Here is a 25,044-nt window from a genome sequence, read left to right as displayed (position 1 = left end):
GATGCTCTTCCCCGCCCTTCTTTTGTACCTTTACAGAAACCTCACAGCTGCTGTGTAGCGATGGCAGTTATGCTGCCCAAACCCCAGAGATTTTAATAGAATTCAAGAGGGGAGGAGACCTACGAGTTGTTTCTTTTTTTTTTTTTAAATAAATTGCTTTATTTGAGGTAAAGCAAAGCGTTGGTATAAAATAGCCTTTCAAATACGGCCGTCGTTTGTTTGCTGTGTCAGCAATATGCCTGAAAGAAAAGGCATGCTCTGTAACCTACATTTCAAAGGTCACAGTGCTACTGCTTCAGGCTTCTGAAAATCACAGTTTGAGCCAGCATCATGGCCGGTTCGAAGATGTGGTCTGTGTTGCTGGTTCTGCTATTCCATTTCTGTCAAAGAGGTATCCCAAGTGGAATTTCAACACATGTTGAAATAGGTAAGACATGTTGAGAATGAATTTTTGTGTCTTTTGAGTTGCTTGGGAAGAGAAGTAATTTTAGCTGGGAAGCAAAGGGACGAAGTAACGTGAAAGGAATGATCGTTCCACATAATTCTAAGAGAAAAAGTGAATAGCAGATAGGATAGATGAGTAGTTTGGTTTTTGGAGTTTGAAACTACTGTTCTCCTTGAAGCGAGTTGGTTGCGTATTTTTCCGTCTTCTAAAGCACAGGCATTATGTAATTGGAATGTTTGTGTCTGCGAGCCTGAGGCTGACAGGGTTTGGTTTGGAGAAAGGAGAGGAAGGAATACTTTGTGCCATTTATGGGACTGTTATATTTAAACCAGAGAATAACACAGATCATTCATGGTGGCTCTGTTTTCAAATCGCCATATATTAATTTTGCCGTACCTGCATAAAATAGATGTAAGACACATTATTGCATTATGTCTGTGACAAACACCATGAAAACTTTGTCTCTTTCTGGTAGGTTGCTATCTGTAGCCTGAACAGACTAGATTTGTAGAGAATGGAGGAGAGAACTGAGTGAACATCAAAGTGGGGAAATACTTCAGGTTTTAATTTGTTGTTTGCATGTGTTATCTTTAAAAAGCTGGTTTCTGCTGTAGCTCTTGTGGGGACACTCATGAGTAGTGTGAGGTTATTCTGAAACATTTACTCATAATAAACCAACAGTTTTGTTTGTTCTGTTTTTCATTTCTAAATCCGTTGCTCAAACAGCTAGTAAAACATATGATGCTGTCTCTGTTCAGGTAATCTCCCACTAAGTACTTCATGCATGCAACTTTGAACAAATTAAAGGCTGGGATTATTCACAGCTTTCATTTGAGACAGAGTATGTTCCCTTAGTGTTACAGGCTTGGTCAGCATCTTGCAGCCATTTGCTTTTCTTAACAATATTTCAAGAAACCCACAGGAATCAGTAGGAGTAGGAGAAGTCACACTGCCTGATGTTAGGCAAGAGCAAGCTTTGCAAGCCCGGGGCTCCTGTTACCACTTGCAGTAACAGATCTGGCAGAATAGGGTGTATTTGCGAGAAATCCGTGAAGAGAAGCAGGAGCTTATGGATCTGTCCCAAAGCAGTCTCTTTTTTGTCTAATCAAGCAAGTGTCTTGGAGAAAACCTGCGTTGATATAATTCAGGGATGTTGGTTGCCCGAGGAGCGGTGTGTACACTGAGCTACTGGGTCACAGGGGTTTTTTTATCCATTTGTCTGAAAATGACTTCAAACCGGGTTCTGCTCTGACGCTGCTAAAGTAAGTGCTTTTATTAAAGTGCAAGTAAAAGTCCGTGATGATAAGGTGCTGAAAGTTGTTGCCAAATCCAAAAAGTATAGAAAGGAACTCCTCTGACTCAAAACCAGCACCGAAGTCCATCCTGGGCAGACTTCTGAAAGTACTTTTAATAAAACAGTGAAAAGCTCTGCCTGTTCAAAATGTTGATCATGTTCAGTGCGCTCAGCAGATCTGTGCGCTGTCCTACTTGCCATGGCCTGGTTGCTGGAGGCAGGTCTGAGTGGGGAGGCTCTTCCCCCTCTCCTGGGGGCTCCCATCAGACCCACGGGGCACTCTGCATCACTGTGGGGATCCATCACGAAGTTTGTTGTAAAGGTGGAGTTGCAGCACCTGGGCTCACATGAAGAATGAGAGAAGGTCAAGGGGGGTGCTTACGGGAGAGAGGAAAAGCAAACTACAAAACTGAGAGCCTCCTGCACTGGAAATAGAGATGTGTATTGAAATGGTTGAGCCTTAAAATGATAGAGGTGTTTTTATTGTTGCTTGTAAGTTATTCCTGTTTTGGTGCAAGTTTGGTCCTTAAGGTATAGTAACGTATCTGTATAAGGATGGATCTAACTTTTATTAGGAGACATCATTAAAGAAAAGTGATGTCAGCTTGTTTCATTCTTTTGTTACTCCTGGTCAATAAATATTTTGGTTGCCAGAATGTCTGTCTGTTTCATGAGTAAATAGTAGTGTTTACCTTGCTGACTGTAGATTTGTTTCTTGGTTTTCCTACATGTTAAATATTCATCAAACTGTCAAAGATCCACATTGATTCCTGAGGTGCTTTTTTCAGTGTTAAGGGCCACATTGAAATGGAAATAAAATTCACGTGGGTCCTTTACAGCAAGAATCTTATGATCCGTGCTGTGTACGTGGTGGGTGTGATGCGTGAGGGTTCCCTGCTGTAGCTGAGGTCTGGGCACGCAGAATACCTTTTCTCTGTGACTGAGGACTTTCAGCTTTGTTGGTCAGTTTGGGAGCTGGGGAACTAGAGAGAGACTTAGAGACCTCAGTGTCCAGATATGCCACGGAAGTGGCTCCCTAGGCGAGGCAGCACACCCTCACACACACAGCACTTCCTGAGAAATCATGTTGTGTGTGCCTGTGCCACGGGACTCTTGATACAAGGATGTGACGTATTCTGGTTTTGATAATGCTTCTAACAAAACATGGGCTTGCCCACAGTGACTATAAATCTATACTTCAATATCTTGTTTTTCAGCACACAGAGCTCTGGAATTTTTCATTAAGCGAGAAGGAAACGTTAATTATAGACAGGTAGGAAACATATTGTTGCTTAATTGTGTATGCCTTTCTTCTGAGTGTTTTTGTCCATCTTTTTGCCTTTATTATCTGTTCTCTTTAATATGTGTAACTTCTGTCTAGGCTGTTTGGCTTGTTTTGTTGAAAATAATTTGACTCCTTCTAACTACTCTTGCAAACATGCAGTAATTACAATGTATATACCATGTGGGGTTTTTTCACATTTTTTCCCTTCACCTTAAGTCATACTCTAGCTGTATTAGAAGAATCAGGAGAGAACTTTTGGAAAGGAGATTCAGTAAACATAAGGATAGCAAAATAGCAGCAAGGTTTTGAATTTGTCCACCACATTTATCATTTAACCAGTTTCTGATTGATGCAAATAGCTTTTTCTTTCATGGGCTGTATCCAGCGGAGCACTGTAAGCATGTGGACAGTATTCATAAACATGTAAACAAAACACGTTTTGCATTTAAAACATCTCTAATTTCCTTTAGCAAACTGTAAAGAAGACCATTATATTTAAGTTAATCTTTTATCAAAATAGGAGATCACTCAAGGAAAGTAGCCATGTTGTCTGCTGTAGAGAGCTGTGCTACAATAACAGACAAAGCTTTGTGTCTAGTCCAAGAGGAGGAGGGCACCTTCAGAAGATGACTTCACCAGTACCTAAGTTAGATCATGTGAACACCTTCCTAAATGGCCTTTCAAATTACAGTGTATACTAAAGTTTAGTTTGGTTTACAGGTATTTTTGGGAGCGAGGGAGTGGGGCGGGATGATGAGGGATGGTGGTGACGGTGAAATAACACATTTTACCAAGATAATAGTTGTATCTTGGTGGATATTTAGAATTTATCTGTGAATATTTATGTGATATTTAGAATTTAAACTGTGGTTTTGTGCTGTGCAGTAGCGTTCTGATTCCTTTTTTCCCCTGTCCTTTTCCCAGTTACTACTAAACCACCAAGATGCATTTCAGGCTGGGAGCATTTATCCTGATGCCTTTTATCCTTCAATCTGCAAAGGCGGTAAGGAAAGCTTTGAAAGTCCAGTATTGTAACAAACAGTTGTATTTTTATGTGAAAATCATACAGAATTTAGTTGGGTTGAAAATACTTATGTTGTAAGAAATGAAGTAATACCAAAAATACCTTCTTTCAAAAACATCCACCATTTTTGTTAGTATTTTGAGCCTTTTTGTAGAACTATGTAAGAAAACAATACCTTTGAAAAGGTTTTAAGCAAGTTACTTTTGTGTAAATGTAACAATTTAAGGTATAGGGCTATTTGATATAAGGATGTTGTTTGACTTCATTAGGTCAGATGACTGAGTACAGTCTTGGGGAGAAATTGAGAGGACAGAATGTCTAAATTTTGGTGCTTGCAGATCTAAAGACTGCACTACAAAGTTAGCACCCTGTTACAGTGGCTACAAAGAGTATGTCTTGACTTTGCAGCTGGTCCCCTGAATTTCCAGGTCTGGTAGGTCAGCTCTTGATTATACTCAGTTTCTTCAGCAACAGCAGAGCTATAAAACAGCCAGCTCGGGCTTGCTCCAGGATGTTTGCCACTGAAGTGGTCAGTCTGGATAGTGAGCAATTACTAAATAGGACAAAGACAGACAGTCCTCCAGCAAACCTCCTGGCAGATCCCAGGAAGTGAAAGGTAGTTTGTGTCGTGCAAATTCGGATCCATTAAATTCAGAGCGTTCTTGGGATCTTTGGTTTGCCATATCTTTTGCACGTTTTTCAGCAGACTTCCAGTGGCTCCATTTATCTCAGTTATTTGTTTTTCCTGCTGCAAACTGAATCACCCACAAGGTCTGCTGTCTCAGTTTCAGCATTGAATATACCTTAATCTTCTGCAGTTTCACAGTTCCATCTGAACTAACACATTCTCTGCCTCCAAGTGTATTGGAACAATCTATCTCCACCCACTTTCTTCCCCCTTAGAGAATTAATAGTCTGCTGCTTAGTCTCATCACATCAGCATCGCTTTGTCCTCGGCTTTATGGAAGTACATAGGCTTTTTTTAGGCAAGGTTACTGTTTAGATCCTACATAATCTCTACTGCATAAATCCAAATGAGAGCAGTAATTGATGCTTCAAAGGAAAACCTGATTTTTCCTGCTTTCCTCTGCCCTTCTTCAGCTCCTACACTGACTGTATCTTGGTAAATGTGCCATTCTGTTGGAGAGCTGGGCAGGGAGAAATTCAACAAAAGCAAGTTTAAAGTCTTGCACCTGGGGAGGAACAACCGTCTGTATCAGTACAGGCTGGGGGATGACCTGCTGGAGAAGAGCTCTGTGGAGAAGGACCTGGGGGTCCTGGTTGATGACAGGTTGGCCATGAGCCAGCAGTGTGCCCTGGTGGCTAAGAGAGCCAATGGGATCCTGGGGTGCATCAGGAGTGTAGCCAGCAGGTCAAAGGAGGTGATCCTCCCCCTCTACTCTGCCCTGGTCAGGCCCCACCTAGAGTATTGTGTCCAGTTCTGGGCTCCCTGGTATAATAAGGACAGGGATCTCCTGGAGAAAGTCCAGAGAAGAGCTACAAAGATGATTAAGGGCCTGGAGCATCTCCCCTATGAGGAAAGGCTGAATAAGCTGGGGCTGTTCAGTCTTGAGAAAAGAAGACTAAGGGGGGACCTAATTAATGTTTATAAATATCTTAAGTATGGGATGCAGGGGGAAATGGCCAGCCCCTTTTCAGTGGTCTGTGGAGACAGGACAAGGGGCAATGGCTGCAAGTTGGAGCACAGCAAGTTCCGCACCAACATGCGGAAGAACTTTTTCACAGTGAGGGTGACAGAGCCCTGGCACAGGCTGCCCAGGGAGGTGGTGGAGTCTCCTTCTCTGGAGATATTCAAGACCCGTCTGGACACCTATCTGAGTGATATGAGCTGGGGAGCTGCTCTGGCAGCTCCAGATCATGGACCTGATGATCTCTTGAGGTCCCTTCCAACCCCTACAATTCTGTGATTCTGTGATTCTGTGAAATTATGATGACAATGATGACATGGCCCTCCTTGGCTCTGTAGAAACTGATACCTGTCCCAAAGCATGATATTTTGAGTTGTCTGCTATGTCTGTCAGCTTTTCTGCCGTACAATTTGATGCACTCCTTTAGTCATCAGCTTCTCCCTTAGCTCTCTTTACCCTTCCCACTTGGGAGTCAGTTTTTCAGTGCAGTGTACCTACCCACAGGCACAGAGAAAAGGAGTGAGCACAAAACTCTCATGCTTCAAACCAAAACCATGGAAGTTAAATCTAGGATCTCTTTTGACAGGAAAAATCATATAAAAATACATCTCGTTCGGTTCTTCTCATATAAGTGGATTGCAAGATGTGTTGTCTGTGTGATAAGAAATTGAACAAAAGTCTGTGGATTTTTCATGGAGGAAGTCTTTCCTTTGTTTCCTTTGTTTATCCTCTCCCCACTTTTTTTCCCTCCTTTCCTCAACCCCCCCTTTTCCTTTCTTTCCCGCCTTTCCTCTGCTTTTTTACCCAAAGAAAAAAAAAATGAAAATACTGATAAAATTTTTTTGAAATAGGAATTTTCCATGACGTGTCTGAAGACACTCACTGGTCACCATTTCTTAGTACAAGTATTGACTACATCAGAAGGAATTACCCTCAGCCTTGGGAAGAGGTAAGGAAATTTCTTAGACTATTGATGTTGCTTTCTACTATTTTCATAACTTACAGTTTCATCCTTTGGGAAGTGTAGAAAAAATAATGCATTTTAAAATTAAAGTCTCCTCTGATACAGGAATATTTAAAACCCCAGACAAAAAAAGGTGATGATTTCCATATCACTTATCTCCAGACTGGTTTGGTGCTTATGATATCTTTCATAGGTCCAAACTTTCAAATGTAATTGGTGCTCTTGCATGATTGTCAGATCTGGTTCAGCGTTTGCCACTCAAAAACCAGGCATCTTTTAGAAATCTCACTTGTGAAATGGGAGACTTGGTCCTGATTTGCTCTTGTTTTCACTGTACGAGCTGTGTAGGAGAGGAAGAAAAGCCAAAGGTCAAATTGGGAATGATTTTAAAGATCATAATGTTTTCTTTTTCTTAGGGGGGGGATTTGACTCTCCTGAGCAGAGAGAGAATGGCATACAGGTGGAGCAGCATTTGAGAGCATGTGCTCTTAAAATATGAATAAGTCTGCTGCCTTCTGACTGGCCATTGATGACACTGATCTTATGAACGATAAAGTATACATTTGTCAAAAACTATTTAAAAAAAACCCCAAAACCTGTTAAAAGATGTCTGGAACTTACAGTGTTGCGATGGAGAGAAGCCCTTTTTGAAGAAATGAAATTTCTGATGCTGCAAAATTTATTCCAGATAACTTTTCTCATTGTGGGAATGAGTTATTTCATGCCTGGGCTTTAACCAGGTACTTTTACAGTGAACACCACTTGCACAGGAATCTCTTTATCTGCTTTGTGTGTCCACACAACACCCATGGTAGCAGAGGGGGTTCACTCCTAGGAAGTTCATCCTCTACCTGGAAAAACACTTAAGTACACACTGAACTCATGGAATCATACAATCATAGAATGGTTTGGGTTGGAAGGGACCTCAGAGATCATCAGGTTCCAATCCTCTTGCCATGGGCAGGGACACCGTTCACTAGACCAGGTTGCCCAGAGCCCCATCCAGCCTGGCCTTAAACACTGCCAGGGAGGGGATTCCACAACCTTCCTGGGCAATCTGTTCCAGTGCCTCACCACCCTCACAGTGAATTATTTCTTCCTAATATCCAATCTGAATCTACCCCCTTCCAATTGAAAACCATTACCCCTTGTCCTATCACTCCATGCCATTCCAAAAGTTGTGCTTTTGCTGTCCTGTAGGCCCCTTCAAGCACTGGAAAGCTGCTATAAATTCTCCCCAGAGCCTTCTCTTGTCCAGGATGAACAGCCCCAACTCTCAGTCTGAATTCACAGGAGAGCTGCTCCAGCCCTCTGATCATCTTTGTGGCCCTTCTCTGGACCCAGTCCAACAGTTCTATATCCTTCTTGTGTTGGGCACTCCAGAACTGGACACAGTACCCCTGGTGAGGTCTCATGAGAGTGGAGTAGTGGGGCAGAACCACGTCCCTTGACCATCCTTTTGATGCAGCCCAGGATATGGTTGGCCTTCTGGGCTGCGAGTGCATATTGTTGGCTCATGTCAAGCTTCTCATCCACCGGCACCCCTAAGTCCTTCTCTGAAGTGCTCAAAGTACACAGGCTGCCCCAACATCAACTGTGCTGTTCTATAGCCTTGGACTGTATGAAGTGCTTAAAGCTTCTCAAGACAAAAAGTGACCTTGGCATCAAGGAATGAGTGGTCATCTCTTTGTCATGCTAAATACTTGGATTGGAAGAGTTTCTTGCCTATATCCTTGTATAATGCACTAACCTAAAATGCTCACCTCTTCTTGAAGACAGGAGTAAAGTTACTGACATTGTTACAAATAGTTTGCTGTCGCGTAGGCTACAGAGAAGCTGGTGGCTTTCCTGTTTGGAATTGCTTCACACATGGTGGCAGATGTTAGCTGGCATAGCCTGGGCATCGAGCAAGGATTTCTAAAGGCCATGGGAGAAGTAAGTCTGTATTATTATATTTGTTGATATAACTGGATTTATTGGAATTGATTGCTTAGCTTTGGAGTCTGTTGGAGAGGGAAGAGAAAAGATGGAGCCTTGTTTCAGAGAGATGTAATGCCACGAACTCCCTAAGAACAAAGTGGGTCAGGTTTGGGACCTGTAAACTTCAGGGCTGCTTGGACCATTTGTTTCTGTTCATATGTTTTTGTGGAGGGATGAGTAGAATAAACTTCCTGTTGTCTTGTTTTTCTCCAGATTGATTTTCATGGTTCATACTCAGAAGCTCACAGTGTTGGTGATTTTGGTAATGTTTCTGTTTGCTGATCATAGATCCTTCTGTTTAAATAACTAGTCCCCTTCAAAACCACAGTGAGTGACTCTGGCACTTAACGCTGTGCAATGCCATGGAATGAGTCACATGGACACTGTGTTCTTACTCTTCCCCCATAGCAAATTCCTGCTACACCTGTCCTCATGCTCCACGTTCCAGGAGATGTGCTTGGGAATATGGACACTTTTATTAAAGCCAGCACATGGCTGAAGGATGATAAAATTTAAATTAAGTCACTACTGTGATTTTAAATTTTACATTATTCTTATTCTCTGGAAGTATATAAATTGTGTGGCATACTCTCAGGTGAACCATTTATGTATTCTAAATGTACAGATGAAGGATGTACCATATAAATATAGACAGCAGAGTCATACATTGCTCCATCCACATGTTATCCATGATAGGTACTTAATGGGTTTATTTTCTTGGGCTTTGTGGATTTCGGTTTTGTGTGTGTGTGTTTTCCATTTTTTCCATTTGCAGGAGGAGATGTAGTGAGTCAGTTTGAGCTGGACTTCAGTTATCTGGCATCAAATTGGTAAGATAATGAGCTTACGGTTTTAATAATTATTTCTGTATATTCACTGTATTTAACAAAAATATGTTGTCCTTTATCTTTCTCTCAAAAGAAACCTTTGCAGTTATTGGAATTTTTCTTAGGAATTTTCCTCATGTGCATATGAGGAATTTCAATGCCTTCCCCGACAAGAAAAACTGGGAGGACAAAAGAAAAAAAGAGTTTTACATATATGAATCCAGCAAGAAAGATTAAACTATTTATCTCTTTAATAAAATAATCAGTGAAAAAAAGCTTGCTGTAATGTCCTAGCAATCAGTTAAATAACTCAATTATTTAAATAAATCTCACTTAGATTTCCATTTAAGGTTCTGGCAGTTGTGGCTTTATGGTTATAAATGGAATTCAGACATGTTTTCAAAGCATAAAAAGAAGTGGTGATTTCAAATAGACTTTTTTTGTCTCAGAGTTTTTAACTTAAATAAAAAATATGTCTCCTTTTTTCTGCTGATAAAATAGGTCATTTGAGTTGTTTTGTTGAAGCAGGTAATCTAGGTGTAGGTAATCTAGGTGTAGAAGGCACAGTTCACCAATAAAACTGGCACAGTTGTGGGACATGCCTGTTGGGCTAGGAGTAGATTTGGCACAGCAGAGAGTTGGAGGACATCTTCCCACCACGTAGGGAGTGTGGAAGCTCTTACCAGCAGCAGCAGCAGCCGTAGGGGAGTGGTTCTACAGGCTTCTGAGTTTGAACCTAAACAGGAGGAGAGCGTGGTGCAAAGAGTAATTGCACCTGCAGCCCTGGTCTTCTTGGCATTTGTAAATCTTTGTGCCCTTGTATAGTATTTTGAAATTTTGAATGTTTTCAAGCAGGCTGTTGTTATTACAGAAACTGTAATCTTTCAACAGGTGATGTGGGAAAACCTCTTGTTATAATACTTCCATCTTGTTTTTAGGTATGTACCTGTCAAAGACCTAGCAGCTATCTATAAGGAATTTTATGGAAAAGAGATCATAACTGAAAGCACGATTACTGACTGTACTTACCTGCTGTTTCTTGAACTGTAAGTAGAATAGCTCATTTGTCTGAGTTTTCACAAGTGGAACGTATGTAGGAAAATGATGATAATTATACTCGAAATGCTAGCTCTCAAATTTATGCATTAAGATCAGCAATACAGACCCCCTACTAAACCCAAAATCAAGAGACTTTTGATATCTGACAATGTCTGCTTTTGAATATCCTAAACAGTCTAGCTGTATCCTTTGCTTCCGTTAATTGCGGACTGCATTTACAAAAGGAGTCAATCCCTCCAAATAAAGGGCAGCAATAAAGTGAAGGTCATTACTTCTCACATTACAGCCTTAAAAATATATTAACAGCTGACAAGGAAATGTAATGTCTTGCATAGTACCACACAGAAGCCTTGAAATGAATATTCAAGTAACTAATATCATTAAATGAAGCAAATTTACTTCTGAAGATTATTTTTTTTTTCAGGCATGGAGAAAGACTTGCTGTTGGCAAGGTTGGTCTTCTCTTTTCCTTTGAAAAATTAAAAATTAGCATGAAGACACTGAACTCCATCTTATAAATGATGTTTCTTCTCTCTTAGCTTTTTCCAACATACGCCAGCAAATCTCCGTTTCTGGTGGAGAAGTTCCACGAGTATTTCCTTGGAGGAGTGGATGACATGGCCTTCTGGACAAACAATATCTTTGAGATGACGAGCGATATGCTAGAGAATGGAACCAGGTACAGCTGTGTTTCCTGCAGCATGGAACGCAGCAGTCAAGGTCTGACACCCATTTTGATCCTCCTAAAGGCAGGTTCTTTCCCAGGAGAGGTTCTGAACTTCAATCCTCTGAGTGCGCAGGATGACATAGGACTTGAATTCACATTTGTTGCATGTTCACTCTCCTTCCACCAGGCAAGGCTTTGGCACACCCAGCTGATACTTAACAGGGAAAATTTGGGGACATTGCTTAAGATGTACTCAATGGCCTGCTGAAATGTCGCAGAGCCATGCCCTGAAGTACTGGTTGGCCTGTTATCAGCCAGCAAAGATGTCCTTTCCTTGGGGAGGGCAGATACTGCCTCCAGACACTGAAGACAGATACACTTCAAAGAGTAAGAGTATGTAGTCTAGTCTTGGAAGCTCAGGCTTGTACTCAGGGTATTATAATTTTTATAGAATTTCTGGCCCCTTACAGCTCTGTTACGAGGGCAACCTTACTGTAAATACCTTTATTAAACCAACAGTGGTGATTAATCCATCCATTTATATGGAAAGTGTCACTGCAGCTTATTTGGGAAATGATGTTTGAAATATAATATGGCATAATCTGTTGTGTCCTTTGTTACAGAATGACACTTTCATTGAAAGTGCTTTAGATTATTAGAATTATCAAGGCATGCTACAATAATTTTCCTTCAAGAGTGAAATAAAGATGAGTGGGGTTCATGTAGAATGTAATCAAGGTGGTTTGACCCTGGCTGGAGGCCAGGTGCCCACTGAAGCCGGTCTATTGCTGCCCTTCTCAGCTGGACAGGGAGGGGAAATGTAAAGAAAGGCATGTGGGTTTAGATAAGGACAGGGAGAGATCACCCACCAATTACTGTCACAGGCAAACCAGACTTGACTGGGGGACAATTAGTTTAAATTATTACCAGTCAAATAAGAATATTATAATGAGAAATAAAACCAAATCTTAAAACACCTCTCCCCACCCCTCTCTTCTTCCTGGGCTTAATTTCACTCCTGATTTCTCTACCTCCTCCCCCCATCAGGTTGTGATCAGTTCATCACGTTGCCTCTGCTGCTCCTTCCTGTTCTGGGAGAGGACTCCTCACACTCCTTCCCTGCCCTAGCATGGTGTCACTCCAATGGGAGACAGTCCCCCACCAAACTTCTCCAATGTGCATCCTTCCTATGGGCTGCAGTTCTTCAGGAACTGCCTCAGTGTGGGTCCCTTCCATAGGGTGCAGACCTTCAGGACCAGACTGCTCCAGTGTGGGTCCCTCACAGGGACACAAGTCCTGCCAGAAAACCTGCTCTGGTGTGGGGTCCATGGGTCCATTGAGGAGCTTGCTCCAGCGTAGGCTTCTCAGAGGGTCACAGCTTCCTTTTAGATGCATCCACCTGCTCCGTCATCCTCCATGGGCTGCAGAGGGACAACCTGCCTCACCATGGTCTTATCCAAATGCGGCAGGGGAACCTCTGCTATGGTGCCTAGACCACCTCCTCCCCCTCCTTCTTCACTGCCCTTGGTGTCTGCAGAGTTGTTTCTCTCACACATTCTCGCTCCCTTCTGGCTGCAAATTGCTCTTTGTGGGTTTTTCCCCCTTCTTAATTATGTTATCACAGAGGTGCTACCACTGTCCCTGATGGATACAGCCTTTGCCAGCAGTGGGGACATCTTGGAGCTGCCTGGCATTGGCTCTGGCAGACATGGGGGAAGCTTCTAGCAGGTTCTCACAGAAGCCACCCCTGCAGGCACCCCGCTACCAAAACCTTGCCACACACACCCAGTGCACAAAGTCATGAAAATAAATACCAAAGGGGTTTCTCGGGATTATCATGATGCTCCAATTTCTTGAGCAAACAGATGACTTCTAACAGGGGGATCAGTAGGGATAGGAGCTGTATTTTCAGTTTCACTTCAGTTGTGGGAAAATCCTTAAAATGCATTCTGCTTATTTCTTCAGTGGCTGCTTCCTGCCTGAGAACCCTCTGTTCATAAACTGCACCAGGGAGCAGAAGGACGCCTTGGTGTAAGTATAGGTCTGAAGGTGTGAACATTTACTGATGAGAGTCCTTGGCTAAGGCGGGCAGTGAGCTACTGAAAATCAGAGACCTTTTGGTTTATCTTTTTCATGTGGGAATTTGAGAATCCCTTGGTAAGGATAAATAAGCTTCACAGAGGGAAACTCTGCTGAACCTAGGGGTGATTTTACCTTCCAGCCTAAGGACAAGACTACTTCCAGCACTCTCAGTGCTGTGTCTTCTTATTTTATTCACTTGTCAGTCATGAAACTACTGATTGAAGTTTAACCTGACCATAGTTACGTTCTCTCCTGATTATGTACAGAAATGCAGAACTTGGCTGTTTGGAGCACAAGTGTGGGTGTTCCTTTGGCAAACATCTCAAGAGAAAACGGCTTAATTGTTGTCTCTTGAGAACTCCCTCTATGTGTGGGAGAAATGGCCACCTGATTGCATGCAGTATGATGGCTGCTCCTATCTTTGTTGTAAAATACTGAAGTCATTAATTCAGTTACATTGTTATTACTGCCTTCTTTATTTTAGCAGAAGCAAACAATCAAAAAATGAACATCACAAGAATGCAACTTCTTCACCTACAAAAACACTTGAGAAGAATATAAATTACACAGAGAGAGGAGTTCACTTCAGCATACAGTCTTGGGCCACAGTAAGTGAGAAGTGACAGGTAAAATTCAGCTCTGTATAAAATTGTTTTAATTGTGGTCTCTGGTGCTGCATGATGGAGCAGGGTCTTTGGATGCTGCCAGTAGCTTGTGTCTTCACTTCATGGAGATTCCAGGAACCGTTGTTAATCTATATATTCATATGTACATTGTAAATATTAATGGGGGTTTTTTGCTTTGTTTGTTGTATAGTGAAGTTAGAACACATCTTACAATGCCAAAAAGACCAAGTATACCTTTAGTACTTATACTTTATTATTTACATTTCACAGAGTCATATGGTTGCTTTTTGGGGTTAAGAAGTCCCAACAAAGTATAGTAGTGATCAATTAGTAGCATTCCATGTAAAGGATACAGGGTTTTGTCCCTTTTTAAAATGGTGTTTATGACCTGAGAACAGGTCGATCGATGTGATTTCCACTGTTGGTGGCTTGGTTTTGAGGTCCTCAATAATGTTCAAGAGTTTCAGCCTGTGTTTTTACCACTGTTGTGTCTTTTTATTATTTTTATTTCAGAACTCCCTCCACTTGATAAACCGTGCTTTTGCAAGCAGTGTCTGGAGGGTGTTAGCAGCTACACATCAGAAATCTTCTAAGTACATCTCCAAACCTGCAGCTTCATATTTTCTGTCTTCACCTTATGCTAGACTTGGATGGTTGGTATTTTTTCCCTCCCTCTGTCCCTCTTAATTTCTGAATTTTTTTAGTGTACACCGAACTATTTATGTTTATCTTTGGATACTCTTTAAAGGTGACAGCCCAAATCAATTAGTGGTACAAATCTGGCTCAAGTTTATATTGGCTGGCCAAAATAACCAGTTAACCTGTAAGACCTTGCATAAGCATCTTTTTAGTCAATACTGAGTAAAACTCAGAACAGCAGTTCCTTTTAGATGTGAATTTTAGCCAGGTAAACTCTTTCTTTGGAAGGGTTGTCTTGTCTCTTTTCTTTTTTACATTCTCTCCTGTGTGTGACTAAGTTCAAAATGGAAGCAACCAAATTTAGAACATTGACTCTAGTTCTGAACAGCAGAACTTTTATAGTTATTGGTTGATGTTTGTACAGAATTAATTTTCTGTCCCGAACTGATCACTGATGGTGCCTAAGTAGTGTTCTTGGAAACTGCACAACACTAGTAGGGAGTTTGAAGATAGACTCAGGACACAGAAAGAAGCCAGAGAGATTCTAGCTTTACCTGCAACAGGGTAAGGTAATGAAATAAATTTGCATTGCTGCTCATCTTGCTTTATTTCTTCTGACTCAAAAATTGAAGATTTAATTCTTGAGTTTATTTCACACCAGCCAAATTAACAGTAAGTAGTTATTTTTGCTCCACATTCCCTCTCTAAACTCCAACATTCCTGAGACCTGTGTTCCCTTTGCTTATCTACCGTTAAGTACATTTATGAACTCAGAGGGTCAGTTAAAAAGATCCTTAATTTCATCTTTTGTATTCTGTGTCATGTGAAAGCATGGGTACTCATTTTCTGCTGATGCTGTGGTGGCCTGGAAGCTAATGCTATGGTGTTGTTGGCTCCCTTGCTGTACAGGGCAATGATCTCAGCTGACCTGAACCAGGACGGATACGAAGATCTGGTGGTTGGAGCACCGGGGTACAGCACACTGGGCCAGGTTCAGACAGGGCGGGTGTATGTGGTCTATGGCAACCAGTCAGGTTTGCCACGAGAGGACATGGATCTGGATGGGAAAGCTGACCAAATACTGCAGGGTCATCAGGTGAGGGGTCAAGACAGGTATTTGTCACTTACTTTTTTCTTTCTTTCTTTCTTTCTTTCTTTCTTTCTTTCTTTCTTTCTTTCTTTCTTTTTTTTTTTTTTCCCCTGAAAATGTGGTAATTTTTGACTGAAAAACAGTATCGTTAATTCCTGAAATGCCTCTCCTGGTAAAAGGATGGACATGCTTTTCCAAGAAAAAATAACAGTCACTTAAGTCACAGGAACAGTTGAAGCGATGGAGTTCTGTAGGTTCCCTTTTATTCCTGTGCCAGGTAAGTGAGAATTAGACCGTCATTTACCCTTGAATAAAACTGAGGTGGTGTCTCTGTAAGTCACAGTATGGCTCATTCAGGTCCCTGCATTACAGAAAAAAATTGCCTTCCTTTTTCATCTAAAAGTACTATTTCAATATAAATTGCAATTCCTTTTGAAGCTACATTTTTTCATGAACTTCTCACAAAGTCACTGTTTTTCTTTACCCGGAGTACGTGATATTTTCAAAGAGGAGAAGGCAGCAATTTGACATAATAGTGACAGGCTTGTGACTTAGAAGCAGGATCAAATGGTCTTTTTGTGTAGTAAAGATGATCCTCTGCAGAAAGTATCTTTATTCACAAAGAAGAGAATAGAGAGATGAGAAACATTGCCTTTTAATCTGTTTCTGTGGTTGTAAACTGTGGACTAACAGCTGCTGTCTTCTTACACAGTGTTTTAGGGTTTCACAGCTATGATGCTGTTAACAGGAAAGATCATAAGCTTAACATCAGTAGGCTCAGAAGATAAAAGAGCAAAGCAGCGACACATTGTGTTCAGTTATCTCACATTTAACACCTCCACATCGTCAACCAGAATGGTTGACAGTATTACAGAATCATAGAATCATAGGGGTTGGAAGGGACCTCGAGAGATCATCGGGTCCAACCCACCTGCCAAAGCAGCTCCCTAGCTCATATTGCACAGGTAGCCATCCAGACGGGTCTTAAATATCTCCAGATATGGAGACTCTACAACCCCCCTGGGCAGCCTGTCCCAGGGCTCTGTCACCCTCACTGTGAAAAAGTTCTTCTGCATATGGTGCCGAACTTCCTGTGCTCCAACTTGCAGCCATTGCCCCTTGTCCTGTCCTCACAGACCACTGAGAAGAGGCTGGCTATTTCCCCGTGTCCCACATTTGAGATATTTATAAACATTAATCAAGATCCCCTCTCAGTGTTCTCAATGCTGAAAAGCCCCACTTCATTCACCCTTTCCTTGTAGGGGAGATGCTCCAGGCCCTTAATCATCTTTGTGGACTCTTTCCAGGAGATCCCTGTCTTTTTTGTAGCAGGGAGCCCAGAACTGGATACAGTACTCCAGGTGGGGCCTGACCAGGGCAGAGTAATAATTACAGTTATTACTTGGGAGAACAGTGTCATTAAGATAATCTTAAGAATTGTTTGGCTTGATTTTTGTCACCTCGGTTTCCAGTTCTTCCCTGTGCTGCGATTGCAAATGTGCAATTAGGTTTTGATGGTTTTGTCTATAAAACATCTGTTATTTTCCTGAGAGCAATCCTCCTTGTTTTAGCCTTCAGGAAGATTTGGTTCTGCCTTGGCAGTCCTGGACTTCAATGAGGACGGAGTACCAGACCTGGCAATTGGAGCACCTTCTGTGGGATCTCAGTTTCTGACTTACAAAGTAAGCCACACACGTGGGTTCCTTGAGCTTTTTTCCCCTTCAGACAGAACGTTTTCATTGGTAACTTACCTTTAAATGGTGAAGTGGGAGAGAATTTCTGTTGTTGCTTGAGGTCACATTTTAATTTAAGCACAAATGTTTGTAATCTTTGAGGGCTCTTTGGCTAAAGCAATGAAAGCTAGCTGCATTTCTCTGTCAGTGGCCTTTTTGAACATCAGAAATCCAAATCGGATTTCAACTTTGCAGCACTGATGCGCTGGAAATGCAGGGAGCCATTAATGAAATAAACCCTTTTTATTTAGGAACAGAGTGTCTGGAGTGGATCTCATGGGTCAGTGAGCCTGGTCACCTGCTGTCACAGGACAACAGATCATATCTAAAATGTGATATGAAAACACACTTGCTAAAATAATCAAGTTACAGAGGCTTAATGACTTGTGGCCTACCAGATAAACCCATGTAATAGTCCCTGAGTATTTTTGGCCCAGGCAAACTAAAAGGAAAAATATTTTGTTTTAAACCATATCCATTAAGCTTAAAACTGTTCAGAATTTCAGATACTGACTTAGCTCCTAAATAAGTATTTAAACACTTTCATGTAGCTTTCCACTCGTTTGGAAAACTGCATGCCCCTGCTGTGCCTGGTACTGTGTACTATTGCATCCCATAATAATTAGCACAATTCGAGCCACTTGAATGTGTGTATAACAAAAGTAATACACAGCACACTGTCCTTGCTCCTCACCCCCAGTATAATGAGAATGCACTTCTCTGTACTTCCCCTGTTTGTTGCCTGGTTATGTATGACTGTTCTTTGTTTTGGGGTGGAGAAGACTATTATAAGAAGGTTCTCACAGGAAAAATGCAGTTGTGTTAGTAGCCCTTGCAGAACCGTTTCACTCCCCGTGCTTTGCCTTGGGTGTCATACTTGGTGCTGATGTGCAGCTGCTCTCATGCTGTGTTTGCTTTCCCTGCTGTTTAGGGTGCAGTGTATGTCTATTTTGGCACAGAGGGAAGAGGCTTGGCATCTCAACCAAACGTCACCATAACTTGCCAGGTACATTGATCAGGCTAACAGGGCTACACAAGCAGGAGGTGAGATAAAGGGTGAAGGAGTCTGTAGGCTTAAGAAAAAAACCAAAAATGTTAAAATCAGGCTTCTAATTGCAAGGGAATTTTGACTGATGGGGATGGAGCAAGTAGGCACTTGCCTAGGTTGGTTGTGTGGGGAGAAGGGTGTTTGTCCTCCAATGCAGGGGAGGCAGCAGGGTGAGCAGGAAGATGCTCTGCCCTCCAAAAGCCCAAAGAAGGCAAAATTGAAGTCAAGGAGTAGGAGGGTGATTTCATCAGAAGCTGACAAAGTTAGCTCTTTTAGAAGTAAATTGCTCTGTTTTGTTATAGAATTGGTGGTTTCAGTTCCATTTCAGGCTTAAAATAAATGTTTATTGCAGTATTCCTACTGTAATCTTGGCTGGTCCCTGCTGGCAGCTGATGTTGATGGAAATGGAAGTGCTGATCTGGTCGTGGGGTCTCCATATGCACCTGGTGGTGGGCAGCAGAGAGGATTTGTGGCTGCATTTTACTCTTACTTCAACAGGAGTGACCAAGGTAGTGTTTACTGAGTAAATTGGTCCTCCTGGATTTTATGTGACTATTTGTTTTTCTCAGTCTGTGTGGTCCTTCATCTGGCTAACGAGCAACTCTACAAGTGAACACAGCTACTGACTAGAGGTGATGAGGATTGTTTTGAATGAGGGAGGAAGGGCCACATATGGAGCTAAACAAAGTTAACAGGGGTTGGGGAGAGTACACAGGTATTCAGAGCTTTGTCAGAATCGTGTAATTGAGATTTCCAACAGCACTTCATTTTGGTAGCTTATTATACTTCATGTAAAATTAGAAAACACCAAAAAAAAACCCCCAAAACATTTCAAAACACTGTTGACTGATGCTTTTGTGAAACAAAAATGCAAGAGGAAGGATTTGAATTAAAGCCATAATTGTTTGAAGCTCCCCTGCCCACAACCCTGAAGGAATTACACGTTCTGATAAACAGTTTCAGTGCTGTCCCACCCCTAAGGAGGAATCAGCAATTTAGGGTGGGCTTGACTGAGAGCTTTCATACACATTGTGTAGGCTGTGGCAAGCAGTTAGAAGCAGGCTTTATGGAACAAAGGCTTTTGTGAGCCAGTGCAGCTGCTGACAGAGCAAGCAGCAATACAGTTACTGCTGTAACTCGGTGTGACAGCCTATGGAAACTCAGCTGCCATAGGACAAATCAGTGGAGGATTGCTAACAGGATTTTTCCTGTGCCAGGGTACACTAAGATTTGTGTTCTTCTGGTGGGGCAGGCCTTCTGTCAGTGGAGGATGCCAACTGGATGGTGAAGGGGGAAGAAAACTATGCCTGGTTTGGATTTTCCCTTGACAGCTGCCAGCTGGAGAACGTGACGCTGCTGCTGATCGGTAGCCCGACGTGGAAGAGTTGTGCTGGGTGTGTTGTATATGACTGCTTGCCCTCTCCTCCATTCTGCCCCACACCTGCAGTGGTTAAGATCTGTAATAGATTGGACTCCCAGCTTTTCAGGAAGTTTCCTCTTTGTCCTACTTACTTTTATTAAATTCATATTTTTACGCCTTCATCCTCCCTCATGAAGTGGAGTGTATCTTTAGATGCTTTCTATCAAAGGTCTTTTTTTAAATTTAGAATGGGTTAAGAATTTGTTGGGTTTTCTTGCCCGAAGAGGCGGTAGATTGCCCATCCCTGGCAACATTCAAGGTCAGGTTGTACAGGGCTCTGAGGAAACTGATTGAGTATGAAAATGGCCCTGCTTATTGCAGAGACACTGGACTGGAGGACATTTAAATGTCCCTTCCAACCCAAACCATCCTGTGATTCTTTGGAGGGGGCACAAAAATGTGAACAAATAAGCATGCCAAAATAGTCCTACAGACAGCACTTATTCTGAGATAGTGTTTTTAAAAGCAAACTAAACAGAAAAATGTGTTTAAAGAAGTGGATAGACAGACCAAGTCTCTGATCTAAATGTCTTGTAACTAGTTAGAACGAACATGGAAATGGCTGAAATAGGTTTCTAGAATTTGGCAGCCACTGTTACTCCAGACAAAAAGGGAAAATGTTTTAGAGGAGCAATCCTAGCTGAATGTTGTTGCATACGAGTATGTTTTGCATTGTAATTCAAGCTGCAACCCTGCCTCATCGGATGTCAGACAGAGTGTTGGGAAAGTGTATGGGTACAACCCACCAAGCACAACGCACTGGTTTGCAGTAACTGGTGACAAGGTAAGGCCCTTCTCCAGTATGGGACCTTATGAATACCTTGAAATGAAGGGACAGTCTGTAGAAATTACATTGGTCTTTCAAAAATCTAACAGGTGATGGGCAGAATGGGTTTGTCTCTGGCCAGTGGTGTGATGTCTGTGGCTGGGATCACGAGGACGGTTTTGGTGGTCGGTGCTCCTACTGCAGGTATGGATTCTGAAAGTTGAGATATTTGTTTCTGTATGGCTGGAGGATACATACAAAGCTGAAAGTTAGAAAAGGGAATTTTTAATTTCCATGTAACTAAAAAAAAAATAAAAAAAAAATCACTGCAATCACCTACAAGTGCCTTACATGTCGAGTTCTCTGTGCTGTGCTTCAACTTCAGTGGTTTTTATCCTTCTTTAAAATTAGTTTAGCAGCATTATTACCTGGCATTATTTATGTAGCAGTGATTTGCTAGTAGACTGCATATTTATTGGCATTAAAACCACAATGATTTGCCCTTAGTCTGGCAGTAAGTAGTCAGGAAAGTCAAAATGTAGAAACTTGAATGCATTTTTTCCCCCTGCCACTATTGCTACGAGATTGTTTCTATGCTAACTAGTGTTAATGCCACACAATCTTAGATCTTATTTGTGAACCGCATTCATTCTGTGCGTGTTCCGCAATGCCAGTGTCACTGCTCTCAGCGCAGTGCCAGAACTGAACCGAAGTTCCTGTGCCCAAGGCTCAGCTTCCGTTACTTCTTTTTATTCCCAGACAGCCTGTCTAGGATTTCATTTATGTCTTCAGTGCTGCACCAAGCGGGACTGGCTCTGGTGTATGATCTGACAGACAGCACCAGGCCTTCTTTGCTCAGTACCTTCAGCGGGGACAGAAGGTTTTCGCGCTTTGGAGGAGATGTGTACTTAAGTGACCTGGATAACGACGGACTCGGTAAGGCCCGATGAATCTAGAGGCCAGGTGGAATGTTTTACTTTTGGCAACAAGAAGACTGGTCACCCACATGCTCATGCAAGTGCTAAACATGCGCTGCTTCACCAGTTAGCTTGTATCAGTATTCCATCATGCCTTGTGGCTCTAAAATCCCTAGCAACTCAGCCAGAAATGGAAATGTTTTAACTTCTGTCATTAACAGGAATTGTAGCATCTAGAGTTACATAATGCCAACTCTCTCCTGTTTTGGTTTAGCATTATTTCACTTCTGCATATAGATGCCTTATGACCACTTGTAATATCTGCAGATGAAATGATTGTGACATCCCCACTGCGAGCCAGCGGTATCACCACAGTACTGTTTGGTGGGGCAGCGGGCCGTGTTTACATTTACAACGGAAAGCAGGCATCCCTGGGGAACGTGACAGGCCACTGCAAGTCATGGGCATCTCCCTGTCCTGAGGACTGGGTAAGGTAACATAAAAGTGAAATCGGGAGATGAAGTCACAGTGATGGCTAATTAATTGCATCCGGTACAAATACATAGCACATAGCGCATTCTGACTTGGTTTCAGAAAACAGGTCATTTACTTATGTTTCTGAATCTGTGTGATTTGGGTCCTCCTGTCCATTCTTGAACTGCTTTGCTGTTCATGAGTCAGGATTATTAACCTTACTCTCCCACTGTGGTTCTCTCCACTGACTTCATTTTCTCTTTATTTTTCTTCTTCAGGCACAGTATGTCCTGATTTCTCCTGAGGTAAGTAACCAGAAAACAAGCTACAGGGAGAAAAAAAGCCTCACTTTACAAAAACTAACAGCATTATAACAAGAAGTGTTACTTTATAGGAACTATCAAGATTCGGGAGTTCCGTTATCACTGTGAAATCTGAAAGAAAGGTGAGAAGAATTACTGTTGTTGGTTGCTTTGTAATGTCTTTCAACCTCACATGCATCTACTAGCCTACATCTCACATAGGTATCTTACTCATTTGCAGAGGTAGTAAGAAGCGCTTTACATAGTTAATTGAGTTTTCATTTAAGTCACTCTCTGCACTGATAATTAAAACCATTTTATAGGTGAATGACACCTGAATTGAAAGAGGTTAGAATGGCCAATCAAAACTACTTAGGAGCTGGCTGAAGGGTTGCATGGTAAATCAAGTGTAGGTGCCAGCTGGCTTTCCTGTTCATGTCAGCCTGTGTGCAAACTAGATGCTCAGCTACGGAGTAAACCAGGCACCAAACCACCCCCTAATTTAGTATTTACAGGCTTGCTGTCCTACCTGTTACTTGCAGTGAATGCTGTTCGTATGTCAAGAATTGCCAAGCAGAGACAGGTCCAGTTCTTGAAAGGTTTTGGTGCAGCCTGTGTGAGTGCAGCGTTCCTGTGTGGCTGCTGAACAAGACGCAGCACTAGGCTGAGGTGCTGTGTGACACATCTGTCACAAATGGTGTTCGACTCAGTGCTGTTAAAACACGCAGTGGAGAAACACCTGGAACTGGGAATGTGTCCAGCCTAGGTGAGGGTGTGTAATCCAACACCAGAAATGCAGGACTCTCCCAGCAGTTATGCCTCCAAGCTGTGGCACCAATCCCATCCACACTCCAGCTTCAGTGGTACTGATCTTACCCCTGACAGTCTATATTGGAGAGAGATTTATTTGTCTGGCTCCAGCTTCCTCCACATCCCTGAATAAAATAGAGCCTGTTTGCCAAAGCAATTTGTGAACCTCTATTATGATAGGGTGGGTTGCTCTCTCTCTCATTTGTCATCATACTTCTATATTACCATAATGACACTGCCAGAACCTGGCTTTCCTGAGGGCAGCTGAAGGCAGTTGTGCACCCGCAGCTGCACTTTGCTAACTCTTCTAACCCTTGTTCTGTATCTCTGCAGAAAGAAGTTGTCGTAGCAGCAGAGCGAAGTTCGGCAAAAGCCCGTCTGGGTGGAAGGGTTTTTGTCTACTCGCTGTAGAAGGTCACAGCAGCCTTCAAGACCGGGACACAGCTACTCTTTCGGTGAAGAATCTTTTAGTATCTGTGATACTTTCCTTAACTCATACAAACCACCCACCATGCTGACACCATGACAGCAAACGTTTGATAGATGTCCCAGGTAGCTAGACGGGGCCCAAGGTAGTACTAAGGGAGGGTTGGGCACTATTTTTAAGTGAGGGGAAATAAGAGCAGTCACAGTGGTTTGACTGACGTACAATCCAAAGCGATGTCAGTCATGTAAAAGCATAAATTACTTCTGTTGTGAGCATCACTTAACCTAGAACAGGCTGGTCTGGAAACCAAGAGGCTGAGATGAGCAGGCAGGTAGATTGCGGTAGAAATACTGAGCTGTGTAAGGAACATTCGGTGCTCCCCTTTCTTTACTGGTCAGATTTGAGCACTTTCTTCACAAAACCAGGAAGGAACAGCACATTATTTACAATTCCTCACATAGTGGGATAGACAGGGATTCTAAGATCTCAGAAGTTGCCATCGAAACAAGAAGCATAGAAGAGGGGCAGCTCTAAGCCAGTCAGCAAGGTGAGTGCCAACCAGAAGGGCTGCGTCTGTAACTAGCAAGTCTTCAGGCCTGTGTTCAGGGCATAGAACAGCAGCTGAGAACTGACAGAGAACACAAGACTGATGAAGTTGTAGGAAATGCTTTTGCACTCGTGGCTGAGGCTACCCTGGCACCTTTTCTTTGCGCTTTCATGTAAAAATCCATAACCATAGTGACTTAGTATTGTTAACAGCTTTTATTGTTAACAATAGTCTTCAACTAATTAACACTAATTTTGTATGATGCAGGTTTAACAGTGTGCATCAATCATCTATTAAACAACTTGAGCAGCAACATGTGATGCTATTATTAGCAACAGTAGTGTGGAGACTGCGTGTGCGTGTATTTTCTCTCTTGCCTCCTTCACAAACATAAAGCATTTTAATTTTGAATAGCCCAAGTGAGTGGAATAGCACAGAACTCCACAGGTCACACTCAGAGGTGATACACGTCAGGTGAACATTAGCTTGATGAATAGTCCATTTCAACATCTATTTTAGGAACTTCATGTGCCCAAATTGCAAAACTCGTAAAAAAGTTTAAAATCTGAATGTTATGTAAGAAGTAACTGGATGGAAGGATGGAACTAGGAACACTGTACTTACTTTACAAATGTGTGAATTCTGATGTGAGGTAGAATGAATAGTGTATGTGTAAGGACAGAGTAAAAGTTTTCCTTTTAAAATGAAACCAGGACGTTCTGTAGCAAATCCAATTCTGAACATAGTCTCCCCTGGCTTTGGTTTTTTCTATGTATGATCACAACATAATTTGACAGCATATGACTGCATTTTAGTTACTTGAACTCTAAGAAAGCCATCAGCATTTGCCCATGTCTGTAGAGAGAAAGGTAGTCCAGTAAAAAAAAAGCATCCCTCTCACAGTGCTTTTATTGTGCTTTAAGTTAGCTCTGTACAGGGAAAGGAGTCAGTGCAGGTCACAGAAGCCTC

At 42.1% G+C, this 25,044-nt stretch overlaps 1 protein-coding gene across 1 annotated transcript; it reads left to right on the top strand.

Annotated features, from left to right (window-relative positions):
* Positions 1–330: 330 nt before the first annotated feature.
* GPLD1 (glycosylphosphatidylinositol specific phospholipase D1) lies at positions 331–23,512 on the top strand (the record flags this gene model as incomplete). Its single annotated transcript, XM_084279737.1, has 25 exons — positions 331–427; positions 2,957–3,012; positions 3,949–4,027; positions 6,549–6,646; positions 8,486–8,596; positions 8,855–8,903; positions 9,417–9,471; positions 10,407–10,514; positions 10,952–10,979; positions 11,067–11,206; positions 13,160–13,225; positions 13,761–13,884; positions 14,416–14,555; positions 15,451–15,637; positions 17,203–17,313; positions 18,296–18,370; positions 18,765–18,921; positions 19,665–19,806; positions 20,517–20,616; positions 20,709–20,802; positions 21,358–21,534; positions 21,843–22,003; positions 22,268–22,294; positions 22,384–22,434; positions 23,435–23,512. 25 exons carry the CDS (start codon positions 331–333, stop codon positions 23,510–23,512), a joined length of 2,511 nt encoding a protein of 836 aa, XP_084135863.1.
* Between the last annotated feature and the right edge of the window lie 1,532 nt (positions 23,513–25,044).

Source organism: Gallinula chloropus, assembly GCF_964237585.1.
Source record: "Gallinula chloropus genome assembly, chromosome: 2".
Classification (NCBI taxonomy): domain Eukaryota; kingdom Metazoa; phylum Chordata; class Aves; order Gruiformes; family Rallidae; genus Gallinula; species Gallinula chloropus.
This window is presented reverse-complemented; position numbering and strand designations above follow the sequence as displayed.